General features: G+C 37.3%; 1 protein-coding gene across 5 annotated transcripts in view; it reads right to left on the reverse strand.

Moving 5' to 3' along the window:
- Positions 1-25,961, reverse strand: part of PK3 (serine/threonine protein kinase 3) — a 169,774-nt gene that overhangs the window by 48,402 nt on the left and 95,411 nt on the right. For all 5 annotated transcript variants that reach the window (XM_089799010.1, XM_089799009.1, XM_089799011.1 and 2 more), the window contains one exon: positions 17,178-17,302. In XM_089799010.1, coding sequence (XP_089655136.1) covers positions 17,178-17,302 — 125 coding nt within the window. The remainder of the gene's footprint in view (positions 1-17,177; positions 17,303-25,961) is intronic.

The following is a 25,961-nucleotide window of genomic DNA, read 5'->3' on the forward strand; positions in this document are numbered from 1 at the left end:
ATGGAGAATTGGTAATCAACCCTATGTACAATGTGTAGAACCCAAAGTTGAGTCTAATGCAAGATGCAAACCCCATTGTTTCATATTTTATTTGTATCGTAATCTGAATGTGTGTGTTGTTCTGTAATTGTAAAGTGTTTAATGTTTTGTAATAGTGATCTTACAGTGCCACTTCACACTCATGATTAGTATATGTATATCAGCATGATAATTAGGGTTAGTCGAGTAACTTGATAATCTGAGATGGACTAGGTTAATAACGTAAGACTAATTAGTTGGTAATCGGGATTAATTATCCTAATTAGGGTTTAGTGATAAGTTTGCATTTGTAAGGTTTTCTAGAAAGTTCAAATATTTCAAGCAATTTAATAGGTCCTAAAATGGTCCTAAGGACAAACATTAATGAAAAACCAAGTGCTTAGGGGGTATATGTATGGGCTGGGGGCATTTTCCACCCCTATAGACCCTTTTGTTGACTTTTGTGACCACTCAAAAATCTCGTTTTTACTTTAATGCGAAAATTGGAACTTCACCATGAGTTTGACAAGTTTATACTCCACCATAAAGTTTGTCTTAATGATAGTATTAGAAGACCCTAGAAGGCCTTAGTCAAGTCTGGAGTTATTGCAATTTTTAGGTGGATGAGTTAGGAGCATAGTTACACTGCCATGGGGGACGGGGGGATGGTGGAACGGGGGGACAAGTTTCTGAGACAAGGGTTCAAGTTTCTAAAACAGGGGGACAGAGGGGTCTTAATTTGGGGATGGTGGGGGGATGGCGGGGGGACGGCGACGGAGGACAGGACGGGGGATATATATATATATATATGGTACTTGAAATGCTAGTTATGAAAATATGTATTGCAATATTAGATATATAGATGTAAAAGAGAAAATACTTGAACATTGCATTGAATTGGAACATCGAACATTAGACATATATAGTCGAATCTACAAATATTCAACATCGGGATGTCCTCCATCCTCGGTGGAGGTAGCGGAATCTGGTGGCGCCGCTGGGGATGGGGGGACAGAGTCCCCAAGTCCCCGATGCATTGAAGTCTCCAAGACGTGGGCCAAAAAAGGGGGGGACACATCCCCATGTTACTATGGTTAGGAGCCTATTGAGTTGCAAATTTGAGGGTTAAAGAGTGTTCACCCAATCTCTACTTTTAGAGAGAGTAAAGTCAGGATTGAAGGAGGAAGAAAGGATAGCTCCTCTCAAAATTTCAGTTTGCCATAACCATTTGTGAAGGTAGGAATCCTTCAAATTCGTGTCTTCATGTTGTGCTTTCATTTGTTTAAAAAGATTTTGCACTTGTGTGTGTTTGTATGTATGATAAAACATGTAAGGGATGGTATGGGATTGTTATGGGTTTCTTAATTCTTTTCTTTTCGTATTTTACATTTTGTTTTATGAGGGAAACTGTAAGGGTTGTGTTGGCATTACTCACCCTCGGATAAGGCAGAAGTGGCCATGTACAGGAAGAGGGCTTCAATTGGACTCTGGGCAGTGCAGAGTCTCTCCTCATGATGAGAAAGAGAGAGAGTAGGGTGATATGGGCCCCTACTCGTCAATACAAACCATTTTGTGTATTGAAAGTTAAAAAGTGAAAGAACAGAAGTTCTTGTAATTATAGCCTCAGAAGGGACATCTGTTTTGGTGTTGTGACCAACTTCTCCTACCTTGAAAAAATCCACCTTCTCCCTACTCTCATTCAATAATGAACCTGTTGTGCAAATCTAGGATGGGAGTAATTGGTAGAATGTGTCTTTGTGTTGAATCTAATTGTCTCCTGGTCAGTTTTTGTTTCTTCATGGTTATCTTGATGTAATTTGCAGATTTTGTAGTGGCTACCTTGATATGGAGCCAAGCAAAAATTCAAAGTTGTTGCACAATTCAAATGTTTGGGAGACTTCTCCTCGGATAATGATCTTGTTGTAAAAATTGATTGTTAACCTTATTTCTAAAACGATTATGATCTCGGGTTTTCTTCCCTGGTTCTTTCCTAAGGGAGTCCTTGAATCAGATATTTGAATAAAATGAATAAGAAGTGGCTAGCCCATGTGTCTTGAAAAAAAAATAGCAATTTCCTTTCATATGATATTCCTTATGATTCAAATTTATATACATATATTTAACGGTGATTAGATGAAATGATGCTATATAAAGTTATGACATTTGATTCCAAACTGTATTAAGGAAGTTCGATTTATTTAGTTGGTATTTCATTTGTATTATAGTAATTATTGAGAAGAAAAATATTCCTATTCAAGTGTATCAATATAACATCAAGCACCATGCCATAATTTATCTTAGAGAAAAAAAAATATCCCCCTTTGGCCATGTTAATAAATAAGAAAAAAATCAAGCACTTGTGAAAAAAAAGATACTTATGAAAATTCTATTTTCTAGAGCAAAAATGCTCTCTGCCCTTTGTATGGGAAAAAAAATTTAATCCCCTTTTTGAACAGAGCATATTCCCTCAAGATTCTCTTTAATATTCCTTGATATTTATTTAATTAATAGTAGAAAATAAATAAACAAAAAAAAATGAGTATCTAACTATTCTATCCTATCCTAAAGTCCATCAACTATACTTTAAATCATAATGGTTCCTATCTCTTGCTGATGTCATCCCATTTAACTCCTAAGAATTGCTCCACATGGCCTTGGAATGGACACAACCTTTTGAAACAAGGGTCAAGCAAAGTCAAAGAGGATATCAAAACATTTAAGTGGATCCCTCTTATATTCAAACTTATTTATTTAATCCTATCCCCACTTTTTCCATGCATACACCCATGTATTGAGACCTGCACCACCTCATGATGTGAGTGCTAATTGGGCAAATTAACTTCTCTTGGGAGAATAAAGGGGATTGCATGTAATAAATGGTTATAAAGTCCTCCCTCAAACCAATCCTCATGGAGAGATCAAAAAGTTTAAAATCTGCCCATACTTGCCTCACGTACCCTGCAAGAAGAGACAAAATCTGCACTTGGGCAGCAAGCATCATGATTGAAGTCTTGGCTCAACGTCAGCATGAGAGGACGTGGAGGGAGGCAAGGTAGGGGTTAGGTTGGTTAGGTGTAGTGATTGGTTAGGTTAGTTGTTAGGAATAGTTAGTCTTATTTTTGTGTTAATATTTTTAGTTAGTAATTATTTTAATTAAAAGATGTTAGTACATTAGTATGGTTTATTTTGTTTAGATAGTAAGCGATAGAGTTAGGATAGTGTATGTTAGGATTTAATTAAGTTTTGAGTGGTTAAACAATAATTAGATTTAATTATTATTGTTTTAAGTTATCTTAAATTGTTTTTAACTATTATGTATGGAAGCTTTATTATAATAAATCAATTGTTCTAAAAGAACGTGAAATAAGGATAGTAGGCGTTTGTGTAGAGTTAGTTAGTGCTAGATGTTTGAATAGTAAATGGATTAGTTAATGATAGTTGTTAGGATTAAGTTATGTTAATTAATTTTATCTTTTAGTTAGTATTTTAATTATTGTTGTTGGAGTTTAATTTAAGTTAGTTAATATATATTTATGTATTATCTTTTAAGGTGGGGATAGATTCATTTTTAAATGTTGACAGTTAGTTTTACATATTTAAATATGTTTAATAACCTTGCGAATTTAAACTCTATAATTATAGTTTTGATAAGGTTTAATGTAACCAAGGACGATAGTGGATTGGTTAAGGCTCAGTCGGATGAATACGATAACGATGAATTAACCTACGAAACAAACATCTCGAATAATTTTGACAGACAATATCTTATGATCGTAACCAATTTAAAAGTTCAATTAGTCTTAAGGTGTTTTGAAAAATGTTCTAAAAAGATGTAACCTGTTCAACTAGGAGATAGACCAAGACACAAAACGAAATATGGAACTCAAGAAAACCTATTGTGACTTGTGTGTCTTTAGTCAAACTGGTATAAACATGGTAGATTAATTAACTCAAAAAAAAAAAAAAAAAAAAATCATGTGTTTTTGCCCCGTTATTTTGGGCATGACAAATGGACTACCCTCAAAAGAACTTGGCAAAACATGTGGTTTTCCAGTGGTCTCTACTGATGCACTCATCCAATCCATATCAACTGCACTTGTTATTGTGATGGATGTAGCCACATCCTGAAGACATCCATAACCACAACTCGTGGATATAAGATCATCACCAATTGCCACTATAGAAGTTTGTACTGTAACTATAGCTGGTCAAGACTGTACATAGCTCAGCTCTAAGTTGAGCTCACCAAACCATGATTGTGACTATTGAAGAACCAACTAAGTTCACTTCAATGAGTCTGTAGTCACCTCAAGCTCTTGAGTGGGATCATCAACCTCTTCTTCCTTCCTCTTCAATGCATCATAGAAAATACAACCCTACTCAAGAAGATAATCTCTGTCCACCAGTAGTTGCAAATAATTTTGTTTCATATTCCAATTGCTTCTCAAAGTGCATGAGACTTTGCTAGGGAAAAACCACTATCAAAATGCTCATTTGTCACAGGAGTGCTCTAACCATAAGTTATCAACATCTACCCAGCAACATCAAAATGCTCAACAGCTCTAGCAATCATAGACATCCACCTTTAGTTGCCCAACCAAACAATAGCTGGATTTGTAATATTTTCACGTACCATGCCTCAAGAAGGCAATTGGACATCATGTTGTGCCTACTCCTGGTCTACTACCCCTAGATGAGGTAGGGAAATTTGTTTTGGAACTTGTTGAGGTGTTGAGAAGCACTTGAGAAATTCGGTAATTTTAAGAGTTACACCGGCGCAAGGGTGCGGCGATGCAGGGGGACGTCAGGACGAGTTTTAGGTGCAGAAAAAAAAAGGGCCTCAATTTGGGGACGGTGGGGGTAAGGGGGGGGAGAGGGGGGAGGTTGCATAGTATACATATATGACTGAAAATGCTAATTATGAAATGATACTTCAGTATAACATACTATAAGAATTTGCCTGAGGCAATAATTCAACACCAAGACCAAGAAGCTCAATAGATAGCACAAGAGAGACTAATGATGATCAAATGAGAATCTCAATAATGATTAAAATAATAATGGAAATCAGATGACTACACACTAGAAGTGTCTGTATATAAAGGCATCTAGAATGACTAGGTATCAGCAAAGAGATAAACATCACAATTAAGCACATGTCCACCAAGAGTGGATTATCCTCCATTGAGCACAGGAGTTTGTGTGATGATGAGAGGATAAGTTTACATAGGTGTATCTCGTAAAGAGATGTTGTAGACACCATGTGCTCAAATAAGTTGCTAACTCCTATGTTGTCAACAAGACAACTCCTATGACTATGCATACTCTTGGGTGTCTACATGACAACTAATATGCTAATGCATTAACCTAACTAAACTTAAGTAAAGTGTAATAATAATTAATTATTTACACTAACACCCTCCCCTTAAGTGCAACTTAGGGGAATGCACCTAAACTCACAAAGCTAAATGCAAAATGCAATGTGGGTCCCGGCTACTAGATCATGTTAGGGACCCATATAAAAATGCAATGCTCTACATACAATGCAATGCAATGTAATCTCTCTGAAAACCAAGAAAGAGGGAAAACCTCATAGGAAAAACCCTCCTCCAAAAAGAGAGAAGTACAATAAGGAAGAGATGAGTTATGTGACCCCCCCTGGTGAAAAATCCCACACCCCCAAGAGATCTCACAAATGAAGATACTAGTGAAGGTTTTGGTGAAGATATCTACAATCTATTGTTTTGTAGGGCAATACTGCAATGCAATGACCTACTCAAGAATCAGCTATCTCATGTAGTGCATATGAACCTCAATGTGTTTTGTGCATTGATGTTGCACTAGATGTTTTGAGATTTCAATGGCACTCTGATTATCACAATGTATGACTGTGGGTCTAGGTATGTCAAAACCAAACTCCTTCAGAATATGCTGTAACCAAATAGCTTTTGTAGCCCCAGTGACAACTCCTCAATACTTAGCCTCAATAGATGAAAGAGCAATACTATTCTGCTTTTTGCTCTGCCAACAAATGGGGCCAGAACCAAGATGAAACATGTATCCTGAAGTGCTTTTGAGAGAATCAAGATTTCTTGCATAGTCTAAGTCTGTATAACCCACTAACTGTAGTCCAGTACCAGCTGCATAGCATATCCCATATGTATGTGTACCCTGGATATAGTGTAAGATGCGTTTGGCTGCCTTCTAGTGAAGTTCATGTGGCTCTTGCATGAAGTGAGAAACCATACCAATTGCAAATGATATGTCAGGGCGTGTATGTGTCAAGTAGATGAAACTTCCAACCAACTATCTATACAAAGTAGCATCAACAAGTGGAGTGGAACACTTTTCTTCTAACTTAACACTTGAAAGAAATGGAGTAGATGCAGTCTTATAGTCACTCATGCGAAATCGAGCAAGTAGGTCAAGAGCATACTTGGGTTGTGATAATGTGATCCCTGATGAAGACTGTTGTATCTCAATAGCAAGGAAATAATGAACTAGACCCAAGTCTATCATGGAAAATTTGTCCTGCAAAGTAGACTTGACACTATTAATGATGGATGTTGTACTCTCTATAATGATTAAGTCATCAACATGAAGCACAAGTAGCAAGTGAGAATCATCCCGCTGAAGAATGTAGACATTTGAACCTGAATGACATCTGGTGAACCCTGCTGAGAGAAGGAAAGAATCCATCTTGACATACCAAGCTCTTGGAGCTTGTTTTAGTCCATAGATAGACTTTTTCAACTTGCAAACCAAAGTAGAATCCTGAATGAAACCCTGTGGCTGCTCCATATAAATCTCCTCATAAAGATCACCATTCAAGAATGCACTCTTCACGTCCATCTGATGAACAACCCATCTCTGAGCTGCAACTATAGCTAGTGTCAAATGAATGGAGTTCATTTTTTGCAATTGGGGCAAAGGTCTCAATGTAGTCAATACTAGGCACCTGAGAGGAACCTTTGGCAACAAGTCTAGCCTTATCCACACTTCCATCCGCTGCAAACTTGGTCCAATAGATCCACTTACACCAAACCAATTTTCTTCCTTTAGGAAGAGAGACTAAGTCCCATGTGTTGTTTCTCATAAGAGAATTGTATTCTTCCTCCATTGCGTTATCCCATTCTGGAATTTTGGAAGCTTCTTTGAATGATTGAGGATTGGAAGCAACTGCAATATAAGCATGAGGGAGTGAGTTGTATTGCGATCTTGTCCTCCTAGTATCTGAAGGATTCACTGCCAATGGTCCTGTTGCATCCAATGTCTGTTGAGCCCATTTAGGTCTAGTGGAAGAAGATGTAGAAGTAGAAGGAATTTCCTCAACCTCATCTGTCTGTTGCCTCTATTTGGGTTGTGGAAAAACATCACTGTCATCACTGTCACTCTCTTCAATGAAGGAGGAAGGAGGAGTTGAAGAAGTAAAGCTTGGACAACTTTCTTCAAAGTGGACACTCCTCTCATAGAAAATTTCATGTGTCTCTAGATCCATCAACTTGTAGGCTTTATAAGAGTCCGCATAACCAACAAAGATGCAAGGTTTACTTTGAGGTTCCAATGCCTTGCGTTTCTATGGAGGTATTCGTGCCCATGCTGGACAACCAAAGACTCTAAAGTGCTTTACAGTAGGTTTCCTTCCAGACCAAGCTTCAAAAGGAGTTAAACCATCCAAAGCTTTATGAGGACTCCTAATCTGGATTTAATTTGCACAATTCATTGCTTCGGCCCAAAAAGCTTGATCAAGAGACTTATGGAGTAGCATGCAACTGGTCATCTCCTTGAGGGTTTTGTTCTTCCTTTCTACAACACCATTTTAATGTGGAGTGTATGGTACTGAATGCTGAAGGTCAATTCCCTCTTGAGTACAAAAGTCTATAAGTCTTGAGTTCACATATTCCCTTCCATTATCTGTTCGAAGAACCTTGATGGCTTTCTCTGACTGCTTTTCTACTTGAGCCTTGAAGGTGAGAAATCGTTCAAACACTTCACTCTTATGAGCCATGAAGAATACCCAAGTATAGCAAGAGTAGTCATCAATGAAGGTGAGTGCATAGCGAGACTTTCCAAATGATGGCACTGGAAATGGGCCCGCCACATCACTGTAAACTAGTAACTCGTTCAAGAACACTTTGTGCTCTCCAAGACTTGCCCTTGTCAAACATTTTTTCTGGATGCTTCCCAAGCGTACAACTTGAACAAACACCATCTGAGAAATGGACTTGAGGTAGACCATGAACCATGTTCTTACTGCTAAGTTGTTGAAGATACCTGTAGTTGAGATGTCCAAACTTATCATGCCATGATTTGCTTTCTGTATTTGAATGAATTAACAAGGCTTGTGCATTAGATTTAGGCACAAAGGAAGAGAAAGTGTAAAGCCTTGAATCATGTTTAGCTTCACCTATTGCAACCATAGAATCATCTTTGATGCTTTTCACAACAACTGAATCTGGAAGAAACTCAACCTTGTTTCCATCTCCATAGTAAGTGATTTGGAAGATTGAAAGAAGGTTGGAGGTAAGATTAGGAACATAGAGAACATCCTTGAACGCTGCACTTTCCATCTCAACTTCACCTTTTCCTTCAAGTTCCACTTTAATATCATCCCCTACAAAGATGTGAGGTACCTCTGAAGGTGTCATTGAAAAAAATCTCTTTTTGAAGCCCCCATGTGATGGGTGGCACCTGAGTCAATAATCCATTCTCCCTGACTGACAGTGTTTGTGAGTAAAGCTTGCCCTTTGCTCTTAGAATCTAAAGATGAAGACCCCTTTTCCTTATAAGCATTAGCCAATGGAAAATTGTGTTTCATGATGTTTGTCAATTCATCAATCTGCTTGTGATAGCACTGATGTTCATCATGACCAATTCTTTTACCATAGGCACACTTCTTCTTTTCCTGATTATTGTCCCCCTTTTTGTTGGTATTAGGAGACTTGCCTTGTTGATTTGATTTAGGTGGTGACTTTTCTGTGTCCCCTTGTTTGTTATCTTTCCTCTTCTTCTTTTTGCCCTTGCCTTTGTTTGAACTTTCACCAATTGGACTTTTAGAGCTCTCATTGTTAACCACCAATGCCTTAGACTTTGAAGACTTGAGAATACCCATTGTTATCAACTTAGCTTGTCATCCTCTAACAACTGGGCATAGTCATCAAAAGTGATTTTCTGATAAGAAGCCCCTAAGGTAGACTTTGAGGTGTTGAAATAAGAGACAAATGTGGAGTAGTCTGATGGCAGCTTATTCTGAATTAGATAAATCAAACTATCATCCTTAATGGAACTACCACAATCATTAAGTTTTACTCTCAACTCATTCACCTTAATGATAAAATCCTAGATGGAATCAAAGTTCTTAGGATCTAGGGAGATAAGTTCATCTTCAATCTTGTAGACATCCTCTTCAGTCACTTTCCCATATAGCTTTTTAAGGGCATCCCAAGTTTCCTTGGATGTATTATATTTTATGATCTGATAAAGGATCTTATCATCAACCCCTAAACTAAGGATTCCTAGGGCTTTTCTATCTGCCAATTCCCAAGCACAGATATCACTTTGAGTTACTTCATCACTTGTGGGTTTAGGAAAGAGATCCATCTACATATTGAGAAACTTCTTCATTCATTAATTCACACCATTTTTTAACTGACCATGTGGCATAATTATGTTGTGTTAATTTTGGAACCTTAATGTTTCCCATAATGCAAGGAAAGAAAGATAACAGTAAGAAGAAAGGAACACAACACCAAGACACACCCCCCCTTTTCACTCAATCAAACCGCCCCCTGCCCCCCCCCCCCGCCCCTCTCCCAAAAAAAATGAATACTTTGGGCACTTTATACTTAGTGCGATTACAATAGCCACTTGCCAATTTAGGGCCTAAGTGGACTTCTGATTTTTCTGTTTACAACCTCCTCTTGGAGTTCAAATCTGGTACTTAGCAAATGTTGCTCAAATATACAACAATTTTGAAGTTTGATCAAAGCAATACAATGCAAAAAGGGATCGATTTCTGAAAGTGATGTTTCTGTCCACACAAGCCTACAATCTTATTGCAGATCTGGAAAGTAGACAAAAAATTATGCACTTTCAAAAAAAATAGAACCTAAATGTGTCCAGATGAGCTCGTATGAAGCATTTTAAGTTGCAGAATGCAAGATTGGACAAGTACAGTCACCAAAATCTGATTTTTCTGACAAATCCGTGCACCAAAACCAAAAAATAATAGCACCACTGAAAAATTTAGGAAATTCTAGCCCAAATAAAAAAAATTGTACCTAATTTGGAGTCTGGATAAAGATATGGCTCTTTGAAGTAAGACTGTCAAATCAAAAATGCATATGAAGAGGGGTTCCATTTTCCAATAGCTGATGACATCAGCAAAACATGAGCCTAAATTTGACGGTTTGGGTCCTGTCAAGGAAAAATAAAAAAAGCTCTCCTTTGACTGCAACTGCAATCAGAGGCTTCTCGTGAGGAGGATCGAACAATGGACCACCAGAAAATCGGTAGAGACCCTAGGGCTTGTTCATTGATTGAATGTCGATCAGTGTCAATGTTTTCTGATTGCTCTGAACTTCGGGTGTTCAATCTATCAAGTAATGAATTTCACAGCGAGCTACCTCCTAGCTTGGCGAATTGTCACAAATTAAATGTTTTGGATGTGGGATTCAATCAATTGGTTAGGCCTCTAAGGGCCGAGATCTTGGGTATGCAAAATTTGGAGAGGCTCGATCTGAGGTCGAATTTTTTCAGTGGTATGCTCCCACCGAAGTTGATGAATTTGTGAAGGAATCTTAAACAATTCTTTCTCGGGGAGAATTCTGCCCATTAGCTATGGTGCTCTTACAGCAAATCGAGTGCCCTGTCCTTCACACTCTTGAAGATCTTACTACACTCTGAATTGCTACAAAGCCAGTGGACCCGCTAGGCCTTATCATAGGGCTTGTTCTGTTGTTACGCATTGTTGTGGTTGCTCCTGCCAGCATCGCCGTCTGTGAATCCCACGAAGTTGGCTTTTGCTAAGTCAGGTGAGAAGTTGTGGTTGACGGCTCATCCTTACCAAGATATGCAAAGTCGGATCTGAGAATATATGTTACCGTGAGCTTAGACTCGACCGTAGCGAGAACCCAGTCGTACCAGGCTCTAATGGAAGATGCAACTCGGATTGGTTCTATCGGTGTTGTAAGACGACAAGCATTTGATATATCTCCCCGCGGCGAGCTTGAAGATCAAATTGAATCCTCCAAATGAGCAAATCGGGCTTCCAAGTCCGATTTGCAAAAAATTTTGCCAAAATTTTGCTGAATAAAATAATAGAGATTCGAAAATATGCACCAAATAATGCCAAGTATCCAAATCTCCAAATAATAGAATATATGCAGATTTGAGAGAAAAAAATGAAAATTGTTTTTTTTTATTGAAAAAAACTCAAATCCATACCGCCAAGATTTTGCCTCGGATTTGACTTTTGCCCAACATAGGCAAATTTATAGTCAAAATTTATGGGAACGGCCACCCAAACGCAATGGTAAGGTTAGATCTTGCTCAAAACGCTCCCAATTTCTATGGATACCCAGATTTGAATCGTGGCCCTCCAAGATGAAATAAAATCAAGCCCTCCAACAGCTAGCAAATGTATACTCCTACCACTCTGATACCATGTAAGAATTTGCCTAAGGCAATAATTCAAGATAGCACAAGAGAGACTAATGATGATCAAATGAGAATCTCAATAATGATTAAAATAATAATGGTAATCAAATGACTACACACTAGAAGTGCCTGTATATAAAGGCATCTAAAATGACTAGGAGTCAGCAAAGAGATAAACATCACAACTAAGCACATGTCCACCAAGAGTGGATTATCCTTCGTTGAGCACACAAGTTTGTGTGATGATGAGAGGATAAGTTTACATAGGTGTATCTCGTAAAGAGATGTTGTAGACACCATGTGCTCAAATAAGTTGCTAACTCCTGTGTTGTCAACAAGACAACTCATATGACTATGCATACTCCTAGGTGTCTACATGACAACTAATATGTTAATGCACTAACCTAAGTAAAGTGTAATAATAATTAATCATTTACACTAACACATACCAAATATAGTTGAATATAGAAAATTGAAATGTGATTTATAAACCATAAGTTCAAACTTGAAACTTGAAACTTCATAACCATTACCAATGACCAATGAACTTAGTAAAATTATAACTACTAAAACTTTTAAACATAATAATGATAATGATAAATGAGTAATATAAACCATACATAGTACGGTGTACTATGTAAGTCAACCATTGACTATTAAATTATCAAATGACAAAGATGAAAGATTCAAAATTCATTATTCAAATATGAATAAAAAATGTTCCCAGGCTTAAAAAAATAATAAAAAGTAAAAGTAAAAAATTGTTATTTTTTTTTTTTTCCTTTTCATGCAAAATGCCAGCCACACCCCGTGCACACCCTAGGCGCACCCTGCACACACCTGACCACGCACCCCCACACCCCAGATGCACCTGCATCCCCGCATCCTACCCGCGTGCGCCGACCAATGCGGCCTCGTTTTGGCTGTGGTGGGGGTACTCGAGTGCGCAACGTACCCGCACCAGTGACATACACACACCCCATGTGTGGGTTTAATTATAAAATATTTGGTGCACTGTAAAAATTTGACACTGGAAACTTGACTTGGTAAGGCGAAGATATCTTACAACATCCAACTTTGCAATTGCTTGAGAGCAAGCAATCCTAGGAAGAGAAGGTTGTAATGTCCTCTTCTCAGTAATTCCGCAAGAGCTTGGTAAGCCTATTTTCTCATCCCCATAGGTTAATATTTTATTAGAAAGGATGCATTTTCTAGACAGTTTTATTTGTGGAGACAAGGAAGAAATAAAATGTTATTTCATGATTTTATAAAGCTAAAATTACTTTATGTTATTAAATAACATTACATGATTGAAGTGACTTTATTAAATGAGTGGGCTTTATTCCACATTGCTTAACGGATGTGTATCGACCCCCTAAAGAGGCTTTATAAACGAAGTTGTACTCTCATTTTGGGATATATTATGTAACTATAATATTGAAGTTATTTCTCCATTGTTCTTGAAATTCAGTGATTAGTTTTCCTAGGTATGAAAACCCTCAAAATTTGAAGGTTGAACAAAATTGCAACTTTCCATGAGAGGTGAACTCGTCTTCATAATTTTCTACTAAGCTAAATGGCAGAAGTTTTGATTCAAATAAGAAGCTATGACGTAGATTGAATTTGACATGAATAGTGTCATTAACAGCATATATGGTTTTTGTTTTTTTACCATATGGTTTCCTACATTTGTCAACTTATTTCCCATGGAGCTATGTATCATCTCAGATATGTAATGGAGTCATTCTTATAGGCTGTGGATCATTGATAAACTATTTTGTGATAATATCAATCTGAATTAGCACTTGAAATCTCTTTCTTTCCCAATGTTTGCAAATTTTCTGGAAATAAAGGGTGTATGAATCATAGCATATTTATATTGTCTTGTATGAATCAATACAAGTTCCAAAGTAGTGTCACAGAAATTTAAGTGATCATTTTAAGAATGGTATGTCTGCCACGTGTTTGTACAAATGATCTCATATGGAGTTGAAGTCATTTGAGAGAGATGTGTGCCAAGCGCTTCTTAAAATGCTGATGGATAAAACTAGGTTATTTTGGTGAAATTAGTTCAGGGTTTTAGTCAAAATATCAGATTCCTACTATCTTGCAAGTGTTTGGCAGAATTCCTATGCAAAGAATTTGTGTTTTGCAATGCAGTTTTTGGTCATGAATTCAGAAATTTCAGATTAGGCCTTGCATACCAACTGTTTGACAGAATATCTATGACACAAAACTGAAAATTGAAGGACAGCATTAGTCAGGGATTTTGAAAACATTCAAATTTGTGTGGACCAAACAATGATGTGACACACGTCATGGACGTCCTTACCTTTGATTGCTAGGCACTTGGAGAAGTGGAGTCTCAGCTAGAATGAAATGTCCCTTTACTGATTTTGCATGGTATTTCCAGCCTCAAATCAGATCTTTAAAATCAAACAGCCAATATTACAAAGATCTGCCAATTTCCCAATAAAACCCAAATCGGGTATGTCCAAATTAGTGCCAAAAAACTTCACAACATCACAAATTATTAATAAATCTGAGAATGGACATTTTTACAAAAATTTCAACAGCATAACAGCCTACAAAATGACATTTCCAGATTTGTATAGCCTTTACACAACAGCTCACAAATGTAGGACAAAACTATGCTCAATCGGGCTCCCGAAATTAACACACAATGCCCGGAAACACCACAAAAACACTCATAAACTATCTCAGAAGTTTAATCACGACCCAATACATATATTCAACTCTATTTTAACATCTTAAAGTCTGAAATACAGCAGCAACCCAAACTGATATGAAACACTCAATTGAAAACACCAAACTCAAACCAAAAACAACCCCGAAAATCCACAAATTGGCACTATTCAGCACAAAGGCAAACTCTGTATGAGCATGCACATGGAATGGCTTCAAACTCCCCTCCTTAGCCTTCTTGGAAACCTGCAAACTCCCGTTCTTGGGTCTCCTTCTCCACAGGTTTGGCAGCCTCTGAAGAACAACAAGAAAATTAGCAAAAATCAAGTTCTGGAATGAGCCCAAAATGCCTCCAAACCCCTTTAAAAGAGGGCATAACCCTAACTCACGTCCAAGAGGGGTTAATAAAATATAATTTAATAATAATTTTTATTTATTAGTCCATTGGTTTCCAAAGATTAGCCCCTTTTTCCGAAACTTCGCCTTTTTGGAGCCTGCCTGCCTTAGCAAAGTTTTTTTTTTTTTTAATTATTTGAATAGGGGACATGACATAGAAGGTATGACGAAGTTGTTAGGGAGATACTTGGTTCTCAGTAGCAAATGGATGAGTTTCAGCTGACTCATAGGTTTCTCCTATATACATTGTTGAGTAATGACTGGTCTACATTGTTAAACATGGATTTTCTTAGGAGCACTTGAAGGACAGCAGCTGTTTTGGAGAAAAATGCTTCATCTCTTTATCATGGAAGATTAGCACACAAATGTGCCACTACCATCATCGGTCATTGGAAGAACTTCTTACATGATCAAAAGTCCTATTTTAAGACCTATGGGAGTTGCTCTAGTTTACACCAGCAGCCTAGGACGGGCTGATATGTCTTTTTGTGTGCATGTGATGGGTGTTTTGCACTTGCATGGAAGATCATTTGGAGTTGGAGAGTTGTTTGTTGTTGATAGATACTTGAGTTACATCTATCTCCTCATTTTGACAGTTGTGGCAATGTGATGAATTGGCATCCTAGCATTGACATGTCTGGTGCATTACTTCAATGGGATAATAATGAGTTGCTTCACAGTTTTGGGCATAGTGGTGTTCATATCAGAATGATGCAGTGTATAGTGTTCTTCATGTGAGTGGTTTGAGACCCAAGTGGTGCAACAGAGAATTGCTTGAAGTCGAGCAATGTCGAGCAATTGATTTTTATTAAGTTATCAAAAAAATTAATAAAATATTAACATGAATATTGATTAATTTAGTTTAAAATATTATTAAATGTCACTTTATTAAATAAAGTTTACCAAAAGAATTACCAGTAAAGTTGGCCAAATCTTTTACGAATTTCATAATAAGGAAGGGCTTTACATTGTATTGAACAAGTTTGTATGTTTAATGAATTTGATATTTGATTGATTTCCTTTGAGTGAACTTTTGAGGTCAAAACCTTTAAAATTGAAGACCTCAACTCCAATACCAAGTAAGGCAACCACTACACCAAAAGACTCAACTAATAATGAGTGGCAATCCCCTGTGTTAAGAGTGGGGATTTCGTCCCACTAGAGTACCAACAAAGGCCAGCCCCCTCAAGGACAAGTAGTTTCCCAATTGTGGGTGGGTCCTAGCCCTAGGTACATGCCTAGCAGGAATCCACAACACTGCAGCATTTAGGTTCGGACATCACAATTGTCTATACAATTTGCCCCAAATTAAGTCAAATCACCCTCCTACAATTGCACATAAACCATCCATCAATCAATGCTCTCCACTATTTTATTTTTAGTCACTTTTCATCTCATAGGAATTATTTTTAACAAGTCTACTAGCAATTGTAATTTGTAACTACACTAAGTGGGGTTTGTCCCATTGACCTTGTTGATCATAACAAGATATAATATATCTTTTCTTTGTTTCTCTAGTGGCAATACAAAGATCCCTAGATAGAAAAAGAATGAGGGAAAATAAGGAGAAATGCCTTACATGTGTTATTAGAACTTTTCAATAGAATAATTTCACCAATCACAATTTTGACTCAATAGAAGGGAGTTGGAGATAAACATAAGTTGCCATGTTAAAGTTCATGGTTAGTGGCACTCTCTACAGTCTATTTTCTGCTATTTGATTATCTAAAGATTTCTATTGTAGCATTTTTTTGGGTTGTCCAGCACATTGAAAGTGTGTGCTTTTCAGTCTAGCATTTTTGTAATTTGTCTTACAATGTATCATGCTAGATCTCTACAGTCTATTTTCTGCTATTTGATTATCTAAAGATTTCTATTGTAGCATTTTTTTGGGTTGTCCAGCACATTGAAAGTGTGTGCTTTTCAATCTAGCATTTTTGTAATTTGTCTTACAATGTATCATGCTAGAGGATGTTGATACAGTTTGAGTTGTGCATCATAAATTTACAGAAGTAGATTGTTATGACTACAAATGCTTATCCAACCTAATGAAATACTCTCAAAGCATCAATTGGATGTTATTGGAAATGGTTACGAGATCCTGGTTTTATGATGTTGCTCAAAACAAGCACCAAACATAAGTGGTCTTATTTAATATCCGTTACTATATAATATGATTTAATAGAGACAACCATAAAGAAAATGCACTAAAATAGACATAATGTTATACACTCTTAAACATTAACCGTGCAATGTCCTCTGAGCGGAATCTCCTCCAAAGGAATCACCTTAGGTATATATAACTTCACATGTAATCAACATCAACACAATTAAAATATTTTAAAAAAGAAAAAAAACGGTTTACAATTATAAATCCCTATTGACGGACAGTAGCATACATGATTGCATAGAGAGTGCATCCAAGTGACCAGATATCTGTCCTCTCATCTATGTCTGAATAACTTGTACAGTCCCATAATTCTGGAGCTCGATAAGGTGCTGAACAATGCTCAGCTGCCCATTCCTGCAAATCATTCATTTAGAAACAATAATGAGCAAATGATGATAGAAAACACTAAGAAAAAGTACTGCATTTGTTCCTCTACATAAAAGGCTTCATTTATGAAAATTCATGATGCGTGGAAAACCATGAATTATGCTCATAGCCTAACCCAATAATAAGTTTTGAAATGAGACTTTTCCCAGAGAAAAAAAAATTGGAATAAATTAAGAAATATTATTACTGTTGTTACAAATAAATGAGGTACATTATTATTGTTATGAAAGGGAGTAAGTTTCTGTAACCACCCTTGGGGTATTATTTAAACCCATAAATTAATAGAGGGACGGACACAAGGGAAAAGGAGAGTCTCGCGAGAACATTGAGAAATAAGAAAGTCACAGGAGCAGATGAACACAAGAGGGAACAGTAAGTTCTCTAGTTGAGCATTGGGCATTGGAGAAGGGGCACGTAATATGTGTCCAACTTGTGGTATAGCGTATATGTGGGAGTGTCTTGGCTAGGGCTATGTTCTTAGAATTTATGTAAGAATTGTGATCTCCTAGAGTGTTCCTTGTCTATAAAAGCACTAGAAAAGTAACATCTTCTGCCTACCAATAGCAGCCTCTCAGCCTTAATTGGGCATTGGAGAAGGGGCACGCAGTAGGAACCCAATTAGTGGTATAGCGTTGTAATGTCCCTATTTTGTCAATATCAAAGTTTCAAGGATTAGCCTATTATTGTGATCCTCGTAGGCTAATTATCATGGATAGAGGACCTTCTCAGATAGTGGCTTGGCTTGGGAAGGTCTTATCTTCTCCACAATTCAGTAAGCTACAGGTTGGTCTTCATTTGGCTCAGATTAAACTTCGTTTGGGCTTAGTTTTGTGTACTTACTATTTGTGGTAAGTTGGTGTTGATTGAGATGGACCCTTTCTATTTTTGGAAAGTGCATTTGGTCACATGGAGAAATAATAGTTGTGACTCCTATTTCAGACAGCATATTTAAATGATGAGTATTTTGAGAGTTATTATATTTTTAGTGGCCAAATTATTATTGAATCATTAAATGACTTATTATAAAGTTATAATTTAACTTTATAACTTCACTTAAATTGAGAGTTGAGTCATTATTGGAAGGGGTCATTAATTTAATTAGTTATAAGCCAAGTCAAGTATTAAATACAAAAGTGCAGGGAATTGGAAGCTTCTAATATATGTTGAGTTGGTGAAGCTTGTTAAGTGGAGTTCGTTTGGGAAACAAGTGGTTCTTGGAGATTATAAATATGGGTTCATTGTGAAGGGAAAATCATCCAATTATTTGATTATCTTATTTGTTTCGTTGCCTTTGTGGCTTTCTGAAGTTCTGATTTTCATTCCCTTACTGAGGTACAAGGGTTTCGAAGCCAGGTTGTGCCTTTAATCCATAGCTGAGGTATTGTGGATTAAAGTTCTGAAAATTATTATTGATATCTCTTGCTGTATATGCTGTGGTTGGGAGATACTATTTATTGCTTGATATTTCCTAGGAGGGTTTTGAATCTCTAAGTTCTGCATTTCATCTGCTGCTGAGGTATAGCAGATTGGAGTTTGACTTTGATTGCATTGGCTTGAGCATCCTTCCTCTTGTGTTATAAATCACTGGTGTTGAGAGTTTGTGGCAGATGTAATACTACAGATTGGTCAGGCTGAATTCAATTGTGCTGGACGATTGAATCTATATGCATTTGACATCTCTTTATCTGTGTTTTTGCTGTTGCTGGGAGGTGGCTATTGGATGAAGAAATTATTGATTGACATTCCGGTTCTGATAATCCAGAGATGGACTGATTTGGCATTGGACACCAGATTAATACTACTGTTGGGAAGCTCAAGTAATCAGCAATCTAGGCATCTTCAAAATCTGGAAACATAATTGCAGACTTGCATTCAAAATTGTGGAGGTCTACATTCTTGTCTTTGGGGTTTGGCATTTTCATATTTGCTACTCATTTAATAGTGGTCTAATAATCTGCAATTGGTATGTAGTGAAAATCAGGTCCAAGCAATTCATGTTGAAATTCTGATTTCATAATTAGTTTGAAGAATATATTTGCAATAAATTTCAGAACTAGTGTTCGTTCAGAATTTCAGAGTTTTAGTGTTCATTTGGCCTAGCAAACGATTTGCAAATTATTTCCTTGAAATCTGAACTGGTTTGGCAATCATTATTGTTATTCAGAAATTGCCTTTATCTTTAAATTATTTGAAATTGGGGTAAATGGTGTACCAATTGTATTTGGAATTCATATCGGTGCTATTAAGTTGCTTGTGTTTGACAAAATGTCAAACTTCTGATTAGTTAAGGAAACTGATGTTGTCTAAACTAAATTGTTTAGCTATAACCATCTGAGGATTATTATAACTGTACACCCGGGAGTGTCCTGGCTACAGATATGTTCGTAGAATTCTGGGTCAGAATTGTGATCTCCTGGAGTGTTCCTTGTCTATAAAAGGACAGGACCTGTAACATCCTCTGCCTGTCAATAGCAGCTTCTCAGCCTTTCACAAATATATGTTAAATTTGTATATTTATGCAAGTGATATTTTAAGATATCCATTGGTCAATTTATTGTTGTACATTAATGTTATAAATGTTATTAAGGAAATATTGCTGCATATTTTCCTTGTTATATTTTAGTTTTATTATAAGATACATGAATGGATTATTGTACTTTTTTATTACTCTACATTTACTTTAGCACTTATTTGTAAATAAATAACTTACTTTTAACCAAACGTAAAAATTCATATAGGATAAATGATAAAACAAACTAAAAGGTACTAAGGTGAATTACAAGTTTGTGTACAGGCATTCTACCTTAAGGGGGAAATGGAAAAGGATGACCTAATTGGTTGAATCTGATTGATTAAACCACCCATAGACAACTGTATTTCTATGCGGATAATCCAATATAATTCTGGAGTTGTTCAAGCTAAGTATAAGAGATGATAATTTTGATAGGGATACTAATAGTTTTTTCAGTCACAATAAATATCTATTTAAGACAAAATACATTGTGCAGATCAAAAAATTAAAATCTCCACTGACCCAGTGCATTAATCATGTTTAGAACAAGATAAGTCTTAGACAGACTCTTAGTAGAACTAGACCGAATTAGTTCATTTTTTATTCTAGTCTATTTATAGATCTCATTTGTACAACATTTCCATTAAGCTTTGTAGCAGAGACTGCTTCCTCACCTAAAAGTTGCTCAAAAGAAAAAGTTAAGTATGTAGGAAGAAATAGACACCAATTCAAAACAATTTGTCTATGGATGCAAGAGCATCCTAGGATTGGTGCAGTTGATAGCCTCTTATGTGCAAGATTAATCTTCACACACTTGTATATTTTGTTTTGTTTCAGGGGTAAGTAGATTTGGTGAAGAAAAAATCTTGCATGGATGGTAAAGCTTTTTTTTCCTTAAGAAAGCCATATTGGCTTGTGTGCAAGCCCTTTGAACTACATGTCATCATGCAACCCATATGCAAACACGCATTAACTTTACACAGCTTCAGCAATTCTTCACAGAAATTTGGGCACTAAACTCTTGTGGAACATGTGAACCCTTGTTGTGCAACCCCACACATGTCCCTTGCACTTCACAACTCAAGAAAAAGTTGATGACTGTTAGGTGTTTACACTATGTGGCCTAGTTGTCAAGGTGTAATAACCCTTTTTGGATATTTTACCAAAAACCCGTAATATTAAAGTGCAGATTTAAATCCGAACAGAAAACCAATATTCAATATAAATTCCAGAACTTTAATCAATTTCTAACCAGCAGATTTGCATGCAAGAAACTCAGAAAATATTATTTTACTTCCCCAATATTCAGAAGTTTATACATAAACCAGCAAATTAATACAAATAACTGTCCAGTAACATTACTGTATTATACAACAGCAATACAATAACATGCAACAATCCCAATAATCCAATCTTATAAATAGAAATGATAGTCAGATTGGCAATGTAGATTAAACTTGTAAGAAGGCTAAGTTTGCGTCCAACCTTCAAATGCTTCTTCAAGGGTTTGCATCCTCGAAGAAATAACCAACAACTGTTTCCAACTCCAGAATAATATTTGTTTTAAATAATATCATCGTCATGGCCTCCCATGTGGATTCTGTTGTACCTTTACCACTTTTCCCAATGTGATGCGCGCTCTTTTAAGAAATGTGGGATAAAGCACCTTTTTTGTCCTTTAATCACTTAAGTGAATATAGTACCTTTTTAAATAAAGTGACAAGTTAAATGAGCTTTACTAGTCACTTAGTCAGTAAACCATATAATCATCAGGCATTAAAATTGCTGACCAAATGAACTCAGATAATCATGTGCAATAGCTCGTTGGAAAGCTCTCGGTGAGACGCTTCCAAACCAACACTGTGGTATGAAAATACTATGCTTTGTTTACTTACTAAAAATAGTAAGTATCTGGACAACTTGTCGAAACTGCTCTGACGGGTTTGAAACTGGAAATGCCCAGGCCAAATCTCAAATTGAACCCCGTAGAGAACCTTTTCGCCCTCGAAACCTAGGAAAAGTGAGTCAGAAACACAAAATTATAATGTCCCAAAAAAAGAGGACATTACAAAGCCTCATTTCTCAAATATTGCTTGCCCTAAAGCAATCCGCTCATACCTACAAAAATCAAATGCCAGGATCCCATACTCACCTTGAGAATAAGATTCTAATCCTCAACCGATGTAAGCCAGCATGCATCATCCCAAATTCATAATGGTGAAACAATACAAGCGGAATCGATGTGCCAAATAGCTGCATGCCAGAATCCTAAGGCTCACCATTAAGGGACACCAACTACCATATGTTGCTGCTCTGTGTACCAATACCCTCAGTCAGAATGAATTTCTCACTCCATGAGTGACCCTGTGAGTCTCTACTGTCAAGTGAAGATGGGAGTTCGGCAATATACCAATATCCACCACAAGATGATAACACCCAATACATCGTGTCAAACCTGTTGCCACCTGGATCCCAAAACAATCGAACCCCACATCCATTCACCATATGGAGATAATAATACCTGGTAGCGTCTATAACACATCTCTCTACAGCTCCCGCTAAACTCCCATGGATGTGATAACTAACCAAACCATCATGCCAACTAACACCATAGTCATCCTGTAACCATGTACCCATAAGAGAACTTTGTGACATAGAAGTAGCAAACCATGTTAGATACATATCAGCATGATGTATAACTGACAGCTTTCCCTGCAAGTAATCCCCCACAAACAGTTGAGTCGGATGCTTGCAGCCACTAATCCCATCTTTCGAAGATGGTGAATACCCATCCCACAAAGGATGGTATAATTCTGGAACCAATCCACACCGATGCATCATCAAGTCCTCTGTGCGTGGGTCAAAAGAAAAATGATGAGCACTCCTCACTGTGTATTCACAGTAAAATGCTCCAACCTCTGTCAATGACTCATCACTAAAAACACTTGAATCAAGCAGTTGATCCCTCTAACCCTGAAAATCAACAAGCCGACATCCAAAATCAGTTGCATGGAATGAAGTGACAGATTTGCTTCCAGAAGATGGAAACAAATCAACATGAGAGCTATACTCCCAACCGAATGACACTCTATGAATGCCCTATGTAGATGACAGAGTAGCGTAGTGTACTACCGCACAACTCTCAGAAGAATCCACCATTGTGACACAAGAGTTACCAGTAAATTGTCCTCTATCAACTATCACGGCACTAACCTCAGGAGAACTCGACACAACTAGTGGTTCTCTACTGTTCTCCACCAAGGTACTCATCCCAGTGGAAACCTTTGTAACTATATTTGTGATAGATGTAACCACAACCTTACTACACCCCATGGATATAAAATCTTTATCAACTGCCTGTGTATGTAACTGTACTATATCTGCAGTTGGTGGAGACTATGCCAAACTCAACTCCTCTGTAAGCTTCTCAATCTGTAATTGTGACTCTTGAAGGGCCAACTGGGCACTTTGCAAAGAGTCCATAGTCACCTCAAACTCATGAGTGAGCTTATCAACCTTCTACTCGTTTTCCTGCAATGCAACATAACAAATGTGATCCCACTTGAGAAGAAAATCTCTATCGGCAAGTATTTGTAGGTAATTTTGTTTCATCATTCCAATCGCTTCTCGGAGTGCATCTCTGCAAGGGAAAAAATACTATCACCATGCTCATCTGTCAAAGGAGTACTACAACCATAGGTGGCCAACGTTTGACAAGCAACATCAAAATGCTTAATGGTTGTCGCAACCATCCTGTCATTAACCTTCAATTGGCTTGCTAAATGATGATCCTCTTGTGATGAAACATTTCCACACAAATCTTCCAATTTGTCATCCGCACTATGATATGAGGTTGAATCAATGTCACTCACCATATGATAAGCAGCATCGTGTATGCTATCATCTAGGCACTCTTCAATATCTAGGGTTTCGTTGCCATGCACCTCATAGGATGGCTCAACTAGCGAGGTAGAAGCTACTGATATAACAGTATCTTCATGCACTTCCACTTCCAAGGTAACTACATGTCCATCCATATCATGATCTTAGGATTCATTGTCATCAAATGAATTTTCTAATTTGTTTTCTAAGGTCTAATTTTTGCTCTCCATAGGGTCAGCTGTATGACGTTCACTAACTACTGGGGATTCATCATAGAGGTTTCTAGATACTATAGAGACCTCTTGTTCCTCTTTCTCTTCGCTCTGTGTTGTAGTCCTCTTAACAATGGAAACCATACATCATGCCACTTTGTCTAGTTTTGCAGAGTCTGAAATCAATTCATTCATCCTTTTCTGATTTTCATCCAACCTTTTCGGACTTCGTTTAAGCTTCTCCATATTCTTGTCCCACTCCTTCTGGGTACTTGAGGTAAACATGATTAACTAACCGATTCAATGTCCAAATCACTGTAATAAACTTCCCAGTTCTGTCCAACCTAGACAGGAAGCTTAAATGTTTGCCGTAGGAATTTGGTCAAACACTTGGTGTACGTACCTGCTTTGTATACTGTATTTTCTGAAATGTGCGATGTTTTGATTGATATTTCAATATTCACTACTGGAATGAAAACAATAATAGAACACCAGAACAGATCCATATTGCTGGTGTACCTTCAAGAACAGTCATGAACAATTGCCCAAGGTCTGAAAAATAAGAATCTCTGCAAGTTCTACCCAATGTGTGTTGTCCAACCACAGCATGCGAATTCTAAGGAGTCTGTGGCACTTTTTCTTTAGTGTTTTGAATGGAAACTGTACTATCTTTCCAAAATCTAAACACACTGTGGCACTTTAATAAACTCACTAAATTTCCAACCGCTGCCTTCAGAGCTATAACTGGAGTATTTCGTCAAATAGTTGTCCTGACTCCACAGTCCTTCAGCATTATTCACCTTGTACTTATCAACTTATTGTATTACTAAGACAATGGCTTTGAAATGATAATAGAACCACAACCAAACGGAATTATACTAAGATTAAAACTTAATGACCATACATTCATAACAGTTCAGCGTTGAGACTCAAGACTATGCACAAAACCTTCTACTACAGCCACTTCTAATTTAAAGCCTTTCATTTCCGGGGAATTGATTGCCATAACCCAACGGATGGATAACATGGTATCTACAAAAATAATTGTCTCTCGCCTTCCTTCAACTATATTATCAGAATGAACCTGTATCACTGGGTGGTCGCTTTCACTCCATCCATTGCTGGTATCAGGTGAACTAATACAACCATAATGAACAAAATATGTTACAAAATCGGTAGGTTTGCCCCTTCCACAAGTGAAATTCTCATCATTCAAATATTCTATTTCCTTTGTCAGTTTCCCTGGAATTAGAGATGAAAAGGAAATATAAGACTCTGACTAAGAGTGACTTTCACCTTTGCTCGGGGTTTCCACCACAATGAATAACACTCAAAGCCCTCCCAACATCCTTTGTAAACATAGGGAAGATTTCCAACACTACTCCACAAAAGGGTCAATAGAAAAAGAATAGACATCCCCACGATAATCCATTTTAATCCACCTGTATTGTGGGAAGTCCCTGGCCCAACCCATGGAGGGAGTGAAAGCCAAAGCTGCAACCAACTATGATTCTCGTGAAAACACCCAAGTTCCCTTCCGAGTTCACTGTCTGCTGTTGTTCATGTATTCCTCCACTTGATAGCCGATTCTACCTCACGACCTCCAAAATAACGACGACGAAATTTGAATGTACGCTCGCCAAAATCTTAGTAACCCGACTGTATGGCGTTTGGACGGTGACGGCACTAGGTTAACACAGAAAACGTGAGCAAAGCGTGGCCATTTTCCTCCCACCCAAATTCCTCCTTGCTATGGTGGTTAAGAGACTCGATATTAATGGAGAATTCGTCGAGTGCTGGTGATGCCAAGGATATCACTTCCAATCTGTACTTCTACACCCAAACCGGCTGTTATTCAATATACTACTGAGGGCGTGACTTCAATCCAAACACGTCTACATATTTGGTCCAATTGCAACTGAAGGTGGCCGACTCACTATTATTGCACCAGTGAAGTCTTATGTTCTGAATGGGCAAGGCCCACGTTATTGCTGTGTGGTGGAGCCGTGACCTCTGGGAC

The sequence above is a fragment of the Cupressus sempervirens genome, chromosome 9 (genome assembly GCF_028749045.1).
Source record: "Cupressus sempervirens isolate cs-2001-9-10 chromosome 9, ASM2874904v1, whole genome shotgun sequence".
Taxonomy (NCBI): Eukaryota; Viridiplantae; Streptophyta; class Pinopsida; order Cupressales; family Cupressaceae; genus Cupressus; species Cupressus sempervirens.